This window comes from Eleutherodactylus coqui, chromosome 7 (assembly GCF_035609145.1).
Source record: "Eleutherodactylus coqui strain aEleCoq1 chromosome 7, aEleCoq1.hap1, whole genome shotgun sequence".
NCBI classification, from domain to species: domain Eukaryota; kingdom Metazoa; phylum Chordata; class Amphibia; order Anura; family Eleutherodactylidae; genus Eleutherodactylus; species Eleutherodactylus coqui.
In genome coordinates this window covers 168,344,552-168,361,692 of record NC_089843.1, presented here as the reverse complement: position 1 = coordinate 168,361,692, position 17,141 = coordinate 168,344,552, and the positions used below count along the sequence as shown (strand labels likewise).

The 17,141-nt window shown below is 40.5% G+C and overlaps 1 protein-coding gene across 1 annotated transcript in view; it reads left to right on the top strand.

The window, feature by feature from the left end:
* Positions 1 to 16,155, top strand: part of LOC136572951 (alcohol dehydrogenase 1-like) — a 77,357-nt gene extending 61,202 nt beyond the window's left edge. Inside the window, exon 9 of the mRNA XM_066573996.1 lies at positions 15,873 to 16,155. Within this exon, the coding sequence (XP_066430093.1) occupies positions 15,873 to 15,897 (25 nt within the window). The 3' untranslated portion in view covers positions 15,898 to 16,155. The remainder of the gene's footprint in view (positions 1 to 15,872) is intronic.
* Positions 16,156 to 17,141: the final 986 nt, after the last annotated feature.

The window sequence follows — 17,141 nt, the reverse complement described above, 5'->3', positions numbered from 1 at the left end:
GTCTCGATTACACAAGCACTGACCATTGAATTCAATGGAGCCGGCAATACAGCCGGCTCCATTGATAGCAATGGGCTGCCGGCGATTGCGGGATGAATTGTCGGGAAGGGCTTAAATATATAAGCCCTTCCCTGCAATTCATCCAGAAATGTGTAAAAATAAAAAAATATATACTCACCTTGTCCCGGCAGAACGATGTTAGCCCATTGAATTCAATGGAGCCGACTCTCAGCTGTCCCTGCGCTGAGCCAATCACAGGCAGCACTCACTCACCCACTCATGAATTCATAAATGGGTGTGAGTGAGAGCTGCCTCTGATTGGTCAGGCTGTGACCAATCAGAGGCAGCTCATTCAGCAGGCGGGGATTTTAAATCCCCGGCAGCTGAATACTACTCACAGCTGTTCAGAGCAGTTCAGGAGAACTGCCAGCTGGCCGCGCTGAACTCCGTCTGCCGGGACCAGGTAAGTATATTTTTTTTTGTAATTTTTACACATTTCTGGATGAATTGCAGGGAAGGGCTTATATATTTAAGCCCTTCCTGACAATTCATCCCGCAATCGCCGGCAGCCCATTGCTCAGTCAGACGGGCGATTTTTCGTGCGATTTGCTCATGCGCATGCGTCTGGCGATTTTGTAAAACCATTGCTTCGCAATGGTATTGGACACATGAGCGCTTTCTATGTGCTCGTCCGATAAATTATAGAACAGAAATCGCAGATCGCACCTATCTGGGATCTGCGATTCCTGTTCTCTTCTCTATATGCGCTCACTGGGGCCGGCGGCAGCAGCGCCGACCCCATTGAGAACATATAGAAGACAAATCATTCTTCTCTGCCACAGCTGTTACAGCTGTGGCAGAGAAGAACGATGTTTGCCCATTGAATTCAATGGAGCCGGCAATACAGCCGGCTCCATTGAAAGCAATGGGCTGCTGGACAGCGCTGGATGAATTGTCGGGAAGGGCTTAAATATATAAGCCCTTCCCTGCAATTCATCCAGAAATGTGTTAAAATAAAAAATATATATATATACTTACCTTGTCCCGGCAGCGGGAATTCAGCGCGGCCGGACTGCAGTGGGTGTGAAGGGGGTGTGACTCAAAGCTGCCCCTTATTGGCTCAGCCTGAGCCAATCAGAGGCAGCTTTGAGTCACACCCACTGCAGGCCAACCTCACTGAACTCCGGCTGCCGAGACAAGGTGAGTATATATATATTTTTTATTTTAACACATTTCTGGATGAATTGCAGGGAAGGGCTTATATATTTAAGCCCTTCCCGACAATTCATCCAGCGCTGTCCAGCAGCCCATTGCTTTCAATGGAGCCGGCTGTATTGCCGGCTCCATTGAATTCAATGGGCGAACATCGTTCTTCTCTGCCACAGCTGTTACAGCTGTGGCAGAGAAGAATGATTTGTCTTCTATATGTTCTCAATGGGGTCGGCGCTGCTGCCGCCGACCCCATTGAGCGCATATAGAGAAGAGAACAGGAATCGCAGATCCCAGATAGGTGCGATCTACGATTTCTGTTCTATAATTTATCAGACGAGCGCATAGAAAGCGCTCATGTGTCCAATACCATTGCAAAGCAATGGTTTACAAAATCGCCAGACGCATGCGCAAATCGCACGAAAATTCGCCCGTCTGACTGAGGCCTGACAGTGCGGGGGGGGGGGGGGGGTTATCACTCTTGCCACTATTTTGGCTTAATAGTGGGACCTGGGAGCTTGAGATGCAGCCCAACATGTAGCTCCTCGCCTGCCCTATCCGATTCTGTGTCGTTTCCATCACTTTCTTGGGTTTTGCAGATTTTCACAAATGAAAACCTTAGCGAGCATCCGTCATATACAAAAATGCTCGAGTCACCCATTGACTTCAATGGGGTTCGTTACTCGAAACGCACTCTCGAGCATCACTGAAAGTTCGACTCGAGTAACGAGCACCCGAGCATTTTGGTGCTCGCTCATCTCTAGTCCCAACTTGATTATTCAATTCTATGCACAAAAGAATTAGCGTCCAAATTTTACGTACGGAATGTAATTTTCTCACTTTCCGGTGTCATCGAAACGGAAAATTTGGCACGAGCATTGATTATGTCATAAACAGGAAAAGCTAATGGGTCCCAACTCGATTATTCGATTCTATGCGCAAAAGAATTAGCGTCCAAATTTGACGTACGGAATGTAATTTTCTCACTTTCCGACGTCATAGAAATGGGAAATTTGGCACGAGCATTGATTATGTCATAAATAGAAAAGCCAATATGTCCCAACTCGATTGTTCATTTCTATGCGCAAAAGAATTAGCGTCCAAATTTAATGTACGGAATGTAAATTACTAACTTTCCGGCGTCATAGAAGCATGAAATTTGGCACAAGCATTGATTATGACATAAATAGGAAAAGTTAATAGGTCCCAACTCGATTATTCAATTCTAGCGCAAAAGAATTAGTGTCGAAACTTCACGTACATCATCTAAATCTCTCACTTCCCAATGTCATAGAAACATGAAATTTGCCATAAGCATTGAATATGTCATAAATAGGAAAAGTTAATAGGTCCCAACTCGAATATTCAATTCTAGCGCAAAAGAACTAGCGTTCAAATATTACGTATGGAATCTAATTCTCTCACTTCTTGGTGTCATAGAAACATGAAATTTGGAAAGGGGATTGATTATGTCATAAATAGGAAAAGTTAATGGGTCCCACCGCGATTGTTCAATTCTAAGCGCAAAAGAATTAGCGTCCACATTTTATGTACGAAATCTAATTCTCTCACTTCCCGATGTCATAGAAACTTAAAATTTGGCACGGGCATTGAATGTCATAAATAGGAAAAGTTGAGAGGTCCCAACTTGATTATTTAATTCTATGCGCCAAAGAATTAGCGTCCAAATTTTACATACGAATGTAATTTTTTTACTTTCCGGTGTCATAGAAATGGGAATTTGGCACGGGCATTAATTATGTCATAAATAGGAAAAGCTAATGGGTCCCAACTCGATTATTCAATTCTATGCGCAAAAGAATTAGCAGCCAAATTTAACATACGGAATGTAATTTTCTCACTTTCCGGTGTCATAGAAACGGGAAATTTGGCACGAGCATTGATTATGTCATAAATAGGAAAAGCTAATGGCTCCCAACTTGATTATTCAATTCTATGCGCAAAAGAATTACCATCCAAATTTTACGTGCGGAATGTATTTTTCTCACTTTCCGGTGTCGTAGAAACGTGAAGTTTGGCACGAGCATTGATTATGTCATAAATAGGAAAAGCTAATGGGTCCCAACTCGATTATTCAATTCTATGGGCAAAAGAATTAGCGTCCAAATATTACGTACGAAATGTAATTCTCTCACTTTCCGGTGTCATAGAAACTTGAAATTTGGCAGGAGCATTGAATATGTCATAAATAGGAAAAGCTAATGGGTCCCAACTTGATTATTCATTTCTATGCGCAAAACAATTAGCGTCCAAATTTTACGAACGGAATGTAATTTTTTTACTTTCCGGTGTCATAGAAATGGGAAATTTGGCACGAGCATTGATTATGTCATAAAAGCCCTTCACAGGTATAGACTAAAAGAATATAGTTTATTAGAAACTCTTAAAAACATATACGGGCTGACTAACAGTACTAACATACATTAACACAAAAAAGAGGAGAAGATATATTTCGGTGCAAGTTTGAATTATGCATCCAATGTCTCCAATGTAGATAATGGTCACAATAGCATGGTCAGTATAAGTGGATAACTTTAGTGCATATACAGAGTTCCTGCACTGAATGACTGGTGACAGTCGTATGTAGAGGTCGCAGAGAACTACGGCTCTGAATAACTGGTGAAGTCACAGAGAAATACGGCTCAACGCGCTTCTCCGCTCGCTTTAGAGCGGTTCATCAGGAGCCACAGATGTATATTTGACCAAAAAATCTTTAGTGGGATTAATAGCGTCAATCATTTAATTGACTAAGCTATCTTCCTCTTTTAGGATATATAATCAGTAGGATTAAATTGGCAAGAAAGTGGGTTGTCTGCGAAGATGTCGCCAACAGGTATATATATATACCAGACACCGTTAGACAAAAAGCCAGCAGAGTACGATGGTATAGTGGCTACGTTGGTAAAGAAGGAAGGAGGACTCGGATAAAGAACTTATGCACTGACAGTAGTCACAAGTCAGATGCGTGTTTAGATATGTCAGCTATAAGGATCCTGTATTTAGCGCTGTATACCTATCCTCCTACAAGTGTTGCAATGTTAGCAGCACTAATGTAGAATTTCTAGTCATATGCACTGACATTAATAGAAAGTCAGGTGCATGTTCAGATAGGTCAGCTAAAGAGGATCCTGTATTTAAAGCTGCATACCTATCCTCCTAAAAGTGTTGCAATGTCAGCAACACTAATGTAGAAATGCTAGACTCCTATCAAAAGTTCAGACAACCAATCTAATATTCAAGCAGGCAGCCAAAGATAGGCTTCAACAAATTTTTCTGCTCAAACAATAGGTCCCCAAGATAAGGCTACCTAGTGTGCCAAACATAGAGTAAAATAACAAACAGATAAAGCCTGTGGCCCTGATGGTGAGCCACACCATCAGGGCCACAGGCTTTATCTGTTTGTTATTTTACTCTATGTTTGGCACACTAGGTAGCCTTATCTTGGGGACCTATTGTTTGAGCAGAAAAATTTGTTGAAGCCTATCTTTGGCTGCCTGCTTGAATATTAGATTGGTTGTCTGAACTTTTGATAGGAGTCTAGCATTTCTACATTAGTGTTGCTGACATTGCAACACTTTTAGGAGGATAGGTATGCAGCTTTAAATACAGGATCCTCTTTAGCTGACCTATCTGAACATGCACCTGACTTTCTATTAATGTCAGTGCATATGACTAGAAATTCTACATTAGTGCTGCTAACATTGCAACACTTGTAGGAGGATAGGTATACAGCGCTAAATACAGGATCCTTATAGCTGACATATCTAAACACGCATCTGACTTGTGACTACTGTCAGTGCATAAGTTCTTTATCCGAGTCCTCCTTCCTTCTTTACCAACATAGCCACTATACCATCGTACTCTGCTGGCTTTTTGTCTAACGGTGTCTGGTATATATATATACCTGTTGGCGACATCTTCGCAGACAACCCACTTTCTTGCCAATTTAATCCTACTGATTATATATCCTAAAAGAGGAAGATAGCTTAGTCAATTAAATGATTGACGCTATTAATCCCACTAAAGATTTTTTGGTCAAATATACATCTGTGGCTCCTGATGAACCGCTCTAAAGCGAGCGGAGAAGCGCGTTGAGCCGTATTTCTCTGTGACTTCACCAGTCATTCAGAGCCGTAGTTCTCTGCGACCTCTACATACGACTGTCACCAGTCATTCAGTGCAGGAACTCTGTATATGCACTAAAGTTATCCACTTATACTGACCATGCTATTGTGACCATTATCTACATTGGAGACATTGGATGCATAATTCAAACTTGCACCGAAATATATCTTCTCCTCTTTTTTGTGTTAATGTATGTTAGTACTGTTAGTCAGCCCGTATATGTTTTTAAGAGTTTCTAATAAACTATATTCTTTTAGTCTATACCTGTGAAGGGCTTTTAAGAAAAATTTACATATAGACTTCCCGTCTCTGTGATAAGTGATTATGTCATAAATAGGAAAAGCTAATGGTTCCCAACTCCATTATTCAATTCTAAGCGCAAAAGAATTAGCGTCCAGATTTTACGTACGGAATCTAATTCTCTTACTTTCCGGTGTCATAGAAACTCGAAATTTGGCAGGAGCATTGATTATGTCATAAATAGGAAAAGCCAATGGGTCCCAACTCGATTATTCAATTCTATGCTCAAAAGAATTAGCGTCAAAATTTTACGTACGGAATGTAATTTTCTCACTTTCCGGTGTCATAGAAGCGTGAAATTTGGCGCGAATGTTGATTATGTCATAAATAGGAAAAGCTAATGGGTCCCAACTCAATTATTCAATTCTGTGCGCAAAAGAATTACCGTCAAAATTTTACGTACGGAATGTAATTTTCTCAGTTTCCGGCGTCATAGAAACGTGAAATTTGGCACGAGCATTGATTATGTCATAAATAGGAAAAGTTAATAGGTCTCAACTCGATTATTTAATTCTAGCGCAAAAGAATTAGCGTTGAAACTTTACGTACATCATCTAAATCTCTCACTTCCCAATGTCATAGAAACATGAAATTTGCCATAAGCATTGAATATGTCATATATAAGAAAAGTTAATGGGTCCCAACTCGAATATTCAATTCTAGCGCAAAAGAACTAGAGTTCAAATTTTACGTACGGTATCTAATTCTCTCACTTCTTGGTGTCATAGAAACATGAAATTTGGAATGGGAATTGATTATGTCATAAATAGGAAAAGTTAATGGGTCCCACCTCGATTGTTCAATTTTAAGCACAAAAAAATTAGCGGCCACATTTTACGTACGAAATCTAATTCTCTCTCCTCCCGATGTCATAGAAACTTAAAATTTGGCACGGGCATTGAATATGTCATAAATAGGAAAAGTTAATAGGTCCCAACTTGATTTGTCAATTCTATGCGCAAAAGAAATAGTGTCCAAATTTTACGTACGGAATCTAATTCTCTCACTTCCCTGTGTCATAGAAACTCGAAATTTGGCAGGAGCATTGAATATGTCATAAGTAGGAAAAGCTAATATGTCCCAACTCGATTGTTCAATTTTATGTGCAAAACAATTTGTGTCCAAATTTTACGTACGAATGTAATTTTTTTACTTTCCGGTGTCATAGAAATGGGAAATTTGGCACGAGCATTGATTATGTCATAAATAGGAAAAGCTAATGGGTCCCAGCTCGATTATTCAATTCTATGCACAAAAGAATTAGCATCCAAATTTTATGTACGGAATGTAATTTTCTCACTTTCCGGTGTCATAGAAGCGTGAAATTTGGCATGAATGTTGATTATGTCATAAATATGAAAAGCTAATAGGTCCCAACTCGATTATTCAATTCTATGCGCAAAAGAATTAGCGTTGAAACTTTACGTACATAATCTAAATCTCTCACTTCCCAATGTCATAGAAACATGAAATTTGTCATAAGCATTGAATATGTCATAAATGGGAAAAGTTAATGGGTCCCAACTCGAATATTCAATTCTAGCACAAAAGAACTAGCGTTCAAATTTTACGTACGGAATCTAATTCTCTCACTTCTTGGTGTCATAGAAACATGAAATTTGGCACGAGTATTGATTATGTCATAAATAGGAAAAGTTAATGGGTCCCACCTCGATTGTTCAATTCTAAGCGCAAAAGATTTAACGTCCACATTTTACGTACAAAATCTAATTCTCTCACTTCCCGATGTCATAGAAACTTAAAATTTGGCACGGGCATTGAATATGTAATAAATAGGAAAAGTTAATGGGTCCCAAATCGATTATTCAATTTTATGCGCATAAGAATTAGCGTCCAAATTTTACGTACGGTATCTAATTCTCTCACTTCCTGGTGTCATGGAAACTCGAAATTTGGCACGAGCATTGAATATGTCATAAATAGGAAAAGCTAATGGGTCCCAACTCGATTATTCAATTCTATGTGCAAAAGAATTAGCATCCAAATTTTACGTACGGAATGTAATTTTCTCACTTTCCGGTGTCATAGAAACTTGAAATTTGGCACGAGCATTGATCATGTCATAAATAGGAAAAGCTAATGGGTCCCAACTTGATTATTCAATTCTATGCGCAAAAGAATTACCGTCCAAATTTTACGCGCGGAATGTATTTTTCTCACTTTCCGGTGTCGTAGAAACGTGAAGTTTGGCACGAGCATTGATTATGTCATAAATAGGAAAAGCTAATGGGTCCCAACTTGATTATTCAATTCTATGCGCAAAAGAATTATCATCCAAATTTTACGTACGGAATGTAATTTTCTCACTTTCCGGTCTCATAGAAACGTGAAATTTGGCACGAACATAGATTATGTTATAAATAGGAAAAGCTAATGGGTCCCAACTCGGTTATTCAACTCTATGTGCAAAAGAATTATCGGCCAAATTTTACGTACGGAATGTAATTTACTCACTTTCCGGCGTCATAGAAACGTGAAATTTGGCACGAGTATTGATTATGTCATAAATAGGAAAAGTTAATAGGTCCCAACTCGATTATTTAATTCTAGTGCAAAAGAATTAGCGTTGAAACTGACGTACATAATCTAAATCTCTCACTTCCCAATGTCATAGGAACATGAAATTTGCCATAAGCATTGAATATGTCATAAATAGGAAAAGTTAATGGGTCCCAACTCAATTATTCAATTCAAGCGCAAAAGAACTAGCGTTCAAATTTTACATACGGAATCTTATTCTCTCACTTCTTGGTGTCATAGAAACATGAAATTTGGAACGGGAATTGATTATGTCATAAATAGGAAAAGTTAATGGTTCCCACCTCGATTGTTCAATTCTAAGTGCAAAAGATTTAACGTCCACATTTTACGTACAAAATCTAATTCTCTCACTTCCCGATGTCATAGAAACTTAAAATTTGGCACGGGCATTGAATATGTAATATATTGGAAAAGTTAATGGGTCCCAAATCGATTATTCAATTTTATGCGCATAAGAATTAGCGTCCAAATTTTACGTATGGAATCTAATTCTCTCACTTCCTGATGTCATTTAATTTAAAGGATACGTTGCATGGTTACCTCCCTGTGGTCTTTCCTGGGTAACGCAGAGAGCTATGCAAAATGGTAAACATATGTTTTTCCAGTATCTCTAAAGCAACCACGACTTCATAAGATTTTCCGTGTGAACACCAGATAAACACCAGTACCAAATTAACTCGGGCGAAGCCGGGTATATCAGTTAGTCTATATATATAAAGACAAAAGCCCTCACTGACTCACTCACTGACTGACTGACTCGCCAAAAGTTCTCCAACTTCCCGATGTCGTAGAAACATGAAATTTGGCACAAGCATAGATTATCTCGAAAATAGGAAAAGTAATTGGGTCCCAACTCGATTATTCAATTCTAGCGCAAAAGAATTGGTGTGGAAATTTTACCTACATAATCTAAATCTCTCCTTTACCAATGTCATAAAAACTTAACATTTGGCACGGGCATCGAATATGTCATAAATAGGAAAAGTTAATAGGTCCCAACTTGATTATTCAATTATATGCGCAAAAGAATTAGCGTTCAAATTTTACATACAGAATCTAATTCTCTCACTTCCCGGTGTCATAGAAACTCGAAATTTGGCACGAGCATTGATTATGTCATAAATAGGAAAAGCTAATGGGTCCCAACATGATTATTCAATTTTATGCGCAAAAGAATTAGCATCCAAATTTTCGTGCGGAATGTAATTTTCTCACTTTCCGGTATCATAGAAACGGGAAATTTGGCACGAGCATTGATTATGTCATAAATAGGAAAAGCTAATGGGTCCCAACTCATTTATTTAATTCTAGCGCAAAAGAATTAGAGTAGAAATTTTAGGCACATAATCTAAATCTCTCACTTCCCAATGTCATAGAAACATGAAATTTGCCATAAGCATTGAATGTCATAAATAGGTAAAGTTAATGGGTCCCAACTCGATTATTCAATTCTAGCGCAAAAGAACTAGCGTTCAAATTTTACATACAGAATCTAATTCTCTCACTTCCCGGTGTCATAGAAACTCGAAATTTGGCACGAGCATTGATTATGTCATAAATAGGAAAAGCTAATGGGTCCCAACATGATTATTCAATTTTATGCGCAAAAGAATTAGCATCCAAATTTTCGTGCGGAATGTAATTTTCTCACTTTCCGGTATCATAGAAACGGGAAATTTGGCACGAGCATTGATTATGTCATAAATAGGAAAAGCTAATGGGTCCCAACTCATTTATTTAATTCTAGCGCAAAAGAATTAGAGTAGAAATTTTAGGCACATAATCTAAATCTCTCACTTCCCAATGTCATAGAAACATGAAATTTGCCATAAGCATTGAATGTCATAAATAGGTAAAGTTAATGGGTCCCAACTCGATTATTCAATTCTAGCGCAAAAGAACTAGCGTCCAAATTTTATATACGGAATCTAATTCTCTTACTTCTTGGTGTCATAGAAACATGAAATTTGGTTCGGGCATTGATTATGTCATAATTAGGAAAAGTTAAGGGGTCCCACCTCGATTGTTCAATTCTAAGCGCATAAGAATTAGCGTCCACATTTTACGTACGAAATCTAATTCTCTCACTTTCCGGTGTCATAGAAACATGAAATTTGGCACGAGCATTGATTATGTCATAAATAGGAAAAGTTAATGGGTCCCAACTCGATTATTCAATTCTATGCGCAAAATAATTAGCATCCAAATTTTACGTACGGAATGTATTTTTCTTACTTTCCGGTGTCATAGAAACGTGAAATTTGGCACGAGTATTGATTATGTCCTAAATAGGAAAAGCTAATGGGTCCCAACTAGAGATGCGCGAACCTACTCGTTTCGAGTAAGTACTCGATCAAGCACCGCGATTTGAAAAGATTCGGGGGGCGCCGGGGGGAGGTGTGGCAGAGCGGGGGTAGCAGCGGGGAACAGTGGGGAGCCCTCTCTCTCTCCCTCTCCCCTTCACTCCCCGCTGCAACCCCCCACTCACCCACGGCGCCCCCCTGAATCTTTTCGCCCAAGTACAGAAGTACTCGAAAATCGCGGCGCTCGGGCAAAAATGGGGCGTGGCCGAGTAGGTTCACTCATCTCTAGTCCCATATTGATTGGTCAATTCTATGCGCAAAAGAACTAGCGTCCAAATTTTACGTACGGAATGTAATTCTCTCACTTCCCGATATTATAGAAACTTGAAATTTGGCACGGGCATTGGTTATGTCATAAATAGTAAAAGCTAATGGGTCCCAATTCGATTATTCAATTCTATGCGCAAAAAAATTAGCGTCCGAATTTTATGTATGGAATTTAATTCTCTCACTTCCTGATGTCATTTTATATAAAGGAAACGTTGCATGGTTACCTCCCTGTGGTGTTTTCTGGGTAATGCAAAGAACCATGCAAAATGGTGAACATATGTTTTACCCGGTATCTCTAAAGTAACCACGACTTCATAATATTTTCCGTGTGAACACCAGATAAACACCAGTACTAAATTAAGCTAGTTGATTCATATCTGGTGAAGAGCACTGTCTAGTGTATACTCAATTTCTGTGATGTATTGATTACTTGAATTGTACTCACCTTGAGTTGCAGTATGTATGATAGTCAATTTCTACCCAGCATTCCTTTAGAATCTACTGGTCAGCATCGAGACAACACTTTTTGGTGCCCTACACAGACATGGAAAACTGTCCCTTCCCCCAACCCTAAAATCATTTCAAAATGTTGAGAGGTGCTTTATTACTTTACACCACTGTAGGCCCATTGAGATGCCTTTTTTCATAACTGGGACAACCCTTTAAAAGTCTCTCAACAAGCGGCAGTGGCAGCTTTGTCTCTTGGACTGTACAGCTGTATCAGCAGAACTTCCCATCATAGCATTTCATTAGGCCTTAGTCAGACGGGCGTTTTTAGCCGCGATTTGCGCATGCACAGCTGTAACAGCTGTGGCAGAGAAGAACAATGTTTGCCCATTGAATTCAATGGAGCGGCAATACAGCCGCTCCATTGAAAGCAATGGGCTGCCAGCGTGCGCGGGGTGAATTGTCGGGAAGGGGTTAAATATATAAACCCTTCCCTGCAATTGATCCTAAAATGTGTTAAAATAAAAAAAAATTGTATACTCTCCTTTCCGCTGCAGCCAGAGTCCAGCCGCGGCCGCTGTCAGTTCTTCTAAACTGCTTCTTGGCACTATTCAGCCGGCGGGGCTTTAAAATCCCCGCCTGCTGAATGATCTGCCTCTGATTGGTCACAGCCCTGACCAATCAGAGGCTGAAAACACTCACACACCCATTCATGAATTCATGAATGGGTGAGTGACTGCTGCCTCTCAGCGCTGAGCCAATCAGGGGCAGGTCTGACTCACATCCATTCATGAATTCATGAATGGGTGTGAGTGAGGCATGCCTCTGATTGGCTCAGCGCTGAGCCAATCAGGGGGCAGGCCTGGCTCACACCCCCTTCACACCCACTGCAGGACGGCCGCTCGGAGCTCCGGCTCCCGGCAGAAGGTGAGTATACAATTTTTTTTTATTTTAACACATTTTAGGATTAATTGCAGGGAAGGGCTTATATATTTAAGCCCTTCCCGACAATTCATCCCGGGCTCGCCCGCAGCGCATTGCTTTCAATGGAGACGGCTGTATTGCCGTCTCCATTGAATGCAATGCGCTGGACAGCTCCGGCCCGTTTCTAATGAAATGCGGCTAGGAGCAGATTTTCGGGCGATTTGCAGGCGACTTGCGCGCACCGGTCACGCGATTTGCGGATGCGCATCCGTCATGCGATCCGCAAATCGCGCGAAAAAACGCCCGTCTGACTAAGGCCTTAACATCTGCATGGCAGAGACAGGACTTCTCACACAGCCTTCCTGCTCAGATGCCCCTGGAGCACTACAAACATTCCCAATCTCCCTTGCTAAAAGACAGACCTCTTCACACAAGATTCGGTTCAGCTCAGCAGACACCTTTACCCCAACCCTATTTATGTTAGACTTAAGAATGTGGTGCATCCATGCCCGATGCATTCTCATATTGGCATGGATCATTTACATTTTGCTTCTGTTTTTTTGACTGGAACAAAGACGCAGCAGACTGAAAGCAAACTGAAACCTTCAGTTTTTTTGAAAATCAGAGCAGAAAAACGGAAACTGAACTGAGCCCCAATGCATGTGTGAAACCAACCTATGTGACTGAACTGCTTACTAGACCCAGCATAGCTCTTCTTGTGGCAGTTGTTACATTATCAGAACTGTTCTTCCCTGCAACAATGGCAGCTACAACAGCTTCAGTTAATGAGAAAAAAGAGTCTATAAAATGGTATTGTTCCCCAAACGTCTGTTTGGACCTTTTGGGGAAGATGTTATATTAAAGAAGTAACAAGAAAAACATAATGCAAGAAAACACACCTTATAATTAACAAAAAAAACACCCAGGCCAACCAAAATAAACGTCAGACAAATATACAGATTGGATTTTATCCATGATTTAAGAAACATTTTACAGTTTTTCTATACTAAACTTATAAGAAATATAAATATTACATGTTATAAGACAGGCAAAAATTAAAAATAAAAAAGTTAAACGAAGGGGGTAAACATTGGTCATTAAATTTCACAATATCTCTGTTTGTTACTCTTTGGCTAAATATCAGATATGAATATTTGCATGCTGATGTGGTGTTTTACCTTACCTTTTACAAACACAAATCATAAGCATTCGTTCACGCAAGAAAAAATTCAACCATACGCTTACACATAGAAATGGGCAATTAAGCTAATTAGTTCAATAGGTGCTATTTTTGTGTGCAAAAGCGTAGGAAACTAAAGCATGCTGCATATTTTTTGGCGTGAACAAACCGTGCACACAAAATACGCTTATGTGAATGGACCCATTCAAATCAATGGGTGCTTCCTATTCACTGCGTATTGTGTATGCAAATTTTGTTTGTGCAAAACACTGCGCAAATAAGTTCATGGGACCCAGGCCTTTAGAGAAGTGGACTGTAGCCACAAAATTTCTTACGATCAGCTCATGATCACAACTTGGCCACAACAATACTGTACTAACTTATATTAGTTTGCGATGTTGCAGGGCTAGACAGGATAACCTGTCTTGCACTCAAAGTTGTCGTGTAGCCCTGGCCTTAAGATACACAGCAAACTAAATAGAAAACAACTAAAAGAACATATATATACACTACCGTTCAGTTTGGGGTCACCCAAACAATTTTGTGTTTTCCATGAAAAGTCACACTTATTCACCACCATGCGTTGTGAAATGAATAGAAAATAGAGTCAAGACATTGACAAGGTTAGAAATAATGATTTGTATTTGAAATAACATTGTTTTTACATCAAACTTTGCTTTCGTCAAAGAATCCTCCTTTTGCAGCAATTACAGCATTTCACACCTTTGACATTCTAGCTGTTAATTTGTTGAGGTAAGCTTGAGAAATTGCACCCCACGCTTCTAGAAGCATCTCCCACAAGTTGGATTGGTTGGATGGGCACTTCTGGCGTACCATACGGTCAAGCTGCTCCCACAACAGCTCAATGGGGTTCAGATCTGGTGACTGCGCTGGCCACTCCATTACCGATAGAATACCAGCTGCCTGCTTCTGCTGTAAATAGTTCTTGCACAATTTGGAGGTGTGTTTAGGGTCATTGTCCTGTTGTAGGATGAAGTTGGTTCCAATCAAGCGCTGTCCACTGGGTATGGCATGGCGTTGCAAAATGGAGTGATAGCCTTCCTTATTCAGAATCCCTTTTACCCTGTACAAATCTCCCACCTTACCAGCACCAAAGCAACCCCAGACCATCACATTACCTCCACCATGCTTAACAGATGGCGTCAGGCATTCTTCCAGCATCTTTTCATTTGTTCTGCGTCTCACAAACGTTCTTCTTTGTGATCCAAACACCTCAAACTTGGATTCATCCGTCCACAACACTTTTTTCCAGTCTTCCTCTGTCCAATGTCTGTGTTCTTTTGCCCATCTTAATCTTTTTCTTTTATTGGCCAGTCTCAGATATGGCTTTTTCTTTGCCACTCTGCCCTGAAGCCCAAAATCCCGCAGCCGCCTCTTCACTGTAGATGTTGACACTGGTGTTTTGCGGGTACTATTTAATGAAGATGCCAGTTGGGTACCTGTGAGGCGTCTCTTTCTCAAACTAGAGACTCTAATGTGCTTATCTTCTTGCTTAGTTGTGCAACGCGGCCTCCCACTTCTTTTTCTACTCTGGTTAGAGCCTGTTTGTGCTGTCCTCTGAAGGGAGTAGTACACACCGTTGTAGGAAATCTTCAATTTCTTAGCAATTTCTCGCATGGAATAGCCTTCATTTCTAAGAACAAGAATAGACTGTCGAGTTTCAGATGAAAGTTCTCTTTTTCTGGCCATTTTGAGCGTTTAATTGACCCCACAAATGTGATGCTCCAGAAACTCAATCTGCTCACAGGAAGGTCAGTTTTGTAGCTTCTGTAACGAGCTAGACTGTTTTCAGATGTGTGAACATCATTGCACAAGGGTTTTCTAATCATCAATTAGCCTTCTGAGCTAATGAGCAAACACATTGTACCATTAGAACACTGGAGTGATAGTTGCTGGAAATGGGCCTCTATACACCTTTGTAGATATTGCACAAAAAAACAGACATTTGCAGCTAGAATAGTCATTTACCACATTAGCAATGTATAGAGTGCATTTGTTTAAAGTTAGGACTAGTTTAAAGTTTTCTTCATTGAAAAGTACAGTGCTTTTCCTTCAAAAATAAGGACATTTCAATGTGACCCCAAACTTTTGAACGGTAGTGTATATATATATATATATATATATATATATATATATACTAATTAGAGGTCTAAGGGCGCCCACCCACTGGCGTTTGCGATTTTCGTGCGTGAAAAACGCCGCGTTTTCGCGGCGTTTTCGCGGCTTTTCCATTAATTTCCATTGACTTTCATGGGTGCATTAGGAGAAAAATAAGGACACATATGCAACTGACAGTTCCTATGTTAAAAAACGCAACGCAAAGAAAAAAAAATCGCCAGTGGGTGGGCGCCCTTAAGGTGCAGTGAAGCTTTTCGAAATAGTATTTCTGATGTTTTTTTTTACATAATATGTTAGTATTAATCTAAATTTGCATTTTCATTATCTTACAGCGTCCGTACAGTCCTTTTAATGTGAAAAATCAGCAAGTTGCAAGTAACTGAGGAGCACAAATATACTTCCAATATTACTTCAATATTATATATATAAGCAGCCAAACTCATTTTGTTTTAACTTTGGCTTACCTGCTTCTATTGAAGGGTTAGTCTATGTTGCTGCTGTACGGTGATTTTTCTACCTAATGCAATCGGAGATATTTGGCTTTTAAAATGTAACATTTTCTTTCAATATCTTTATTACAGCTAACAATAAAATATTTGACTGGTTTCAAAGGTTTATAGTTGTACTGAATTGTTTATACGGCATCTATTATATTTAGAGATGAGCGAGCACCAAAATGCTCGAGTGCTCGTTACTCGAGACGAACTTTTCGCGATGCTCGAGGGTTCGTTTCGAATAACGAACCCCATTGAAGTCAATGGGCGACCCGAGCATTTTTGTATATCGCCGATGCTCGCTAAGGTTTTCTGAAAATCTGGGCAATTCAAGAAAGTGATGGGAACGACACAGCAACAGATAGGGCAGGCGAGGGGCTACATGTTGGGCTGCATCTCAAGTTCCCAGGTCACACTATTAAGCCACAATAGCGGCAAGAGTGCCCCCCCCCCCTCCCAACAATTTTTACTTCTGAAAAGCCCTCATTAGCAATGCATACCTTAGCTAAGCACCACACTACCTCCAACAAAGCACAATCACTGCCTGCATGACACTCCACTGCCACTTCTCCTGGGTTACATGCTGACCAACCCCCCCCCCCCACGACCCAGTGTCCACAGCGCACACCAAACTGTCCCTGCCCAGCCTTCAGCTGCCCTCATGCCACGCCACCCTCATGTCTATTTATAAGTGCGTCTGCCAGAGGAAAAGCAGGTACACACTGCAGAGGGTTGGCACGGCTAGGCAGCGACCCTCTTTAAAAGGGGCGGGGTGATAGCCCACAATGCTGTACAGAAGCAATGAGAAATCCAATCCTGTGCCACCTCCATCTGGAGCTGCACATGTTGGCATAGCAATGGGGAACCTATGTGCCACACACTATTCATTCTGTCAAGGTGTCTGCATGCCCCAGTCAGACCGCGTTTTTTTATAAATAGTCACAGGCAGGTACAACTCCGCAATGGGAATTCCGTGTGCACCCACAGCATGGGTGGCTCCCTGGAACCCACCGGCTGTACATAAATGTATCCCATTGCAGTGCCCTGGACAGCAGAGCTAACGTCAGATTAAATGCAGGTGGGCTTCGGCCCACACTGCATGCCCCA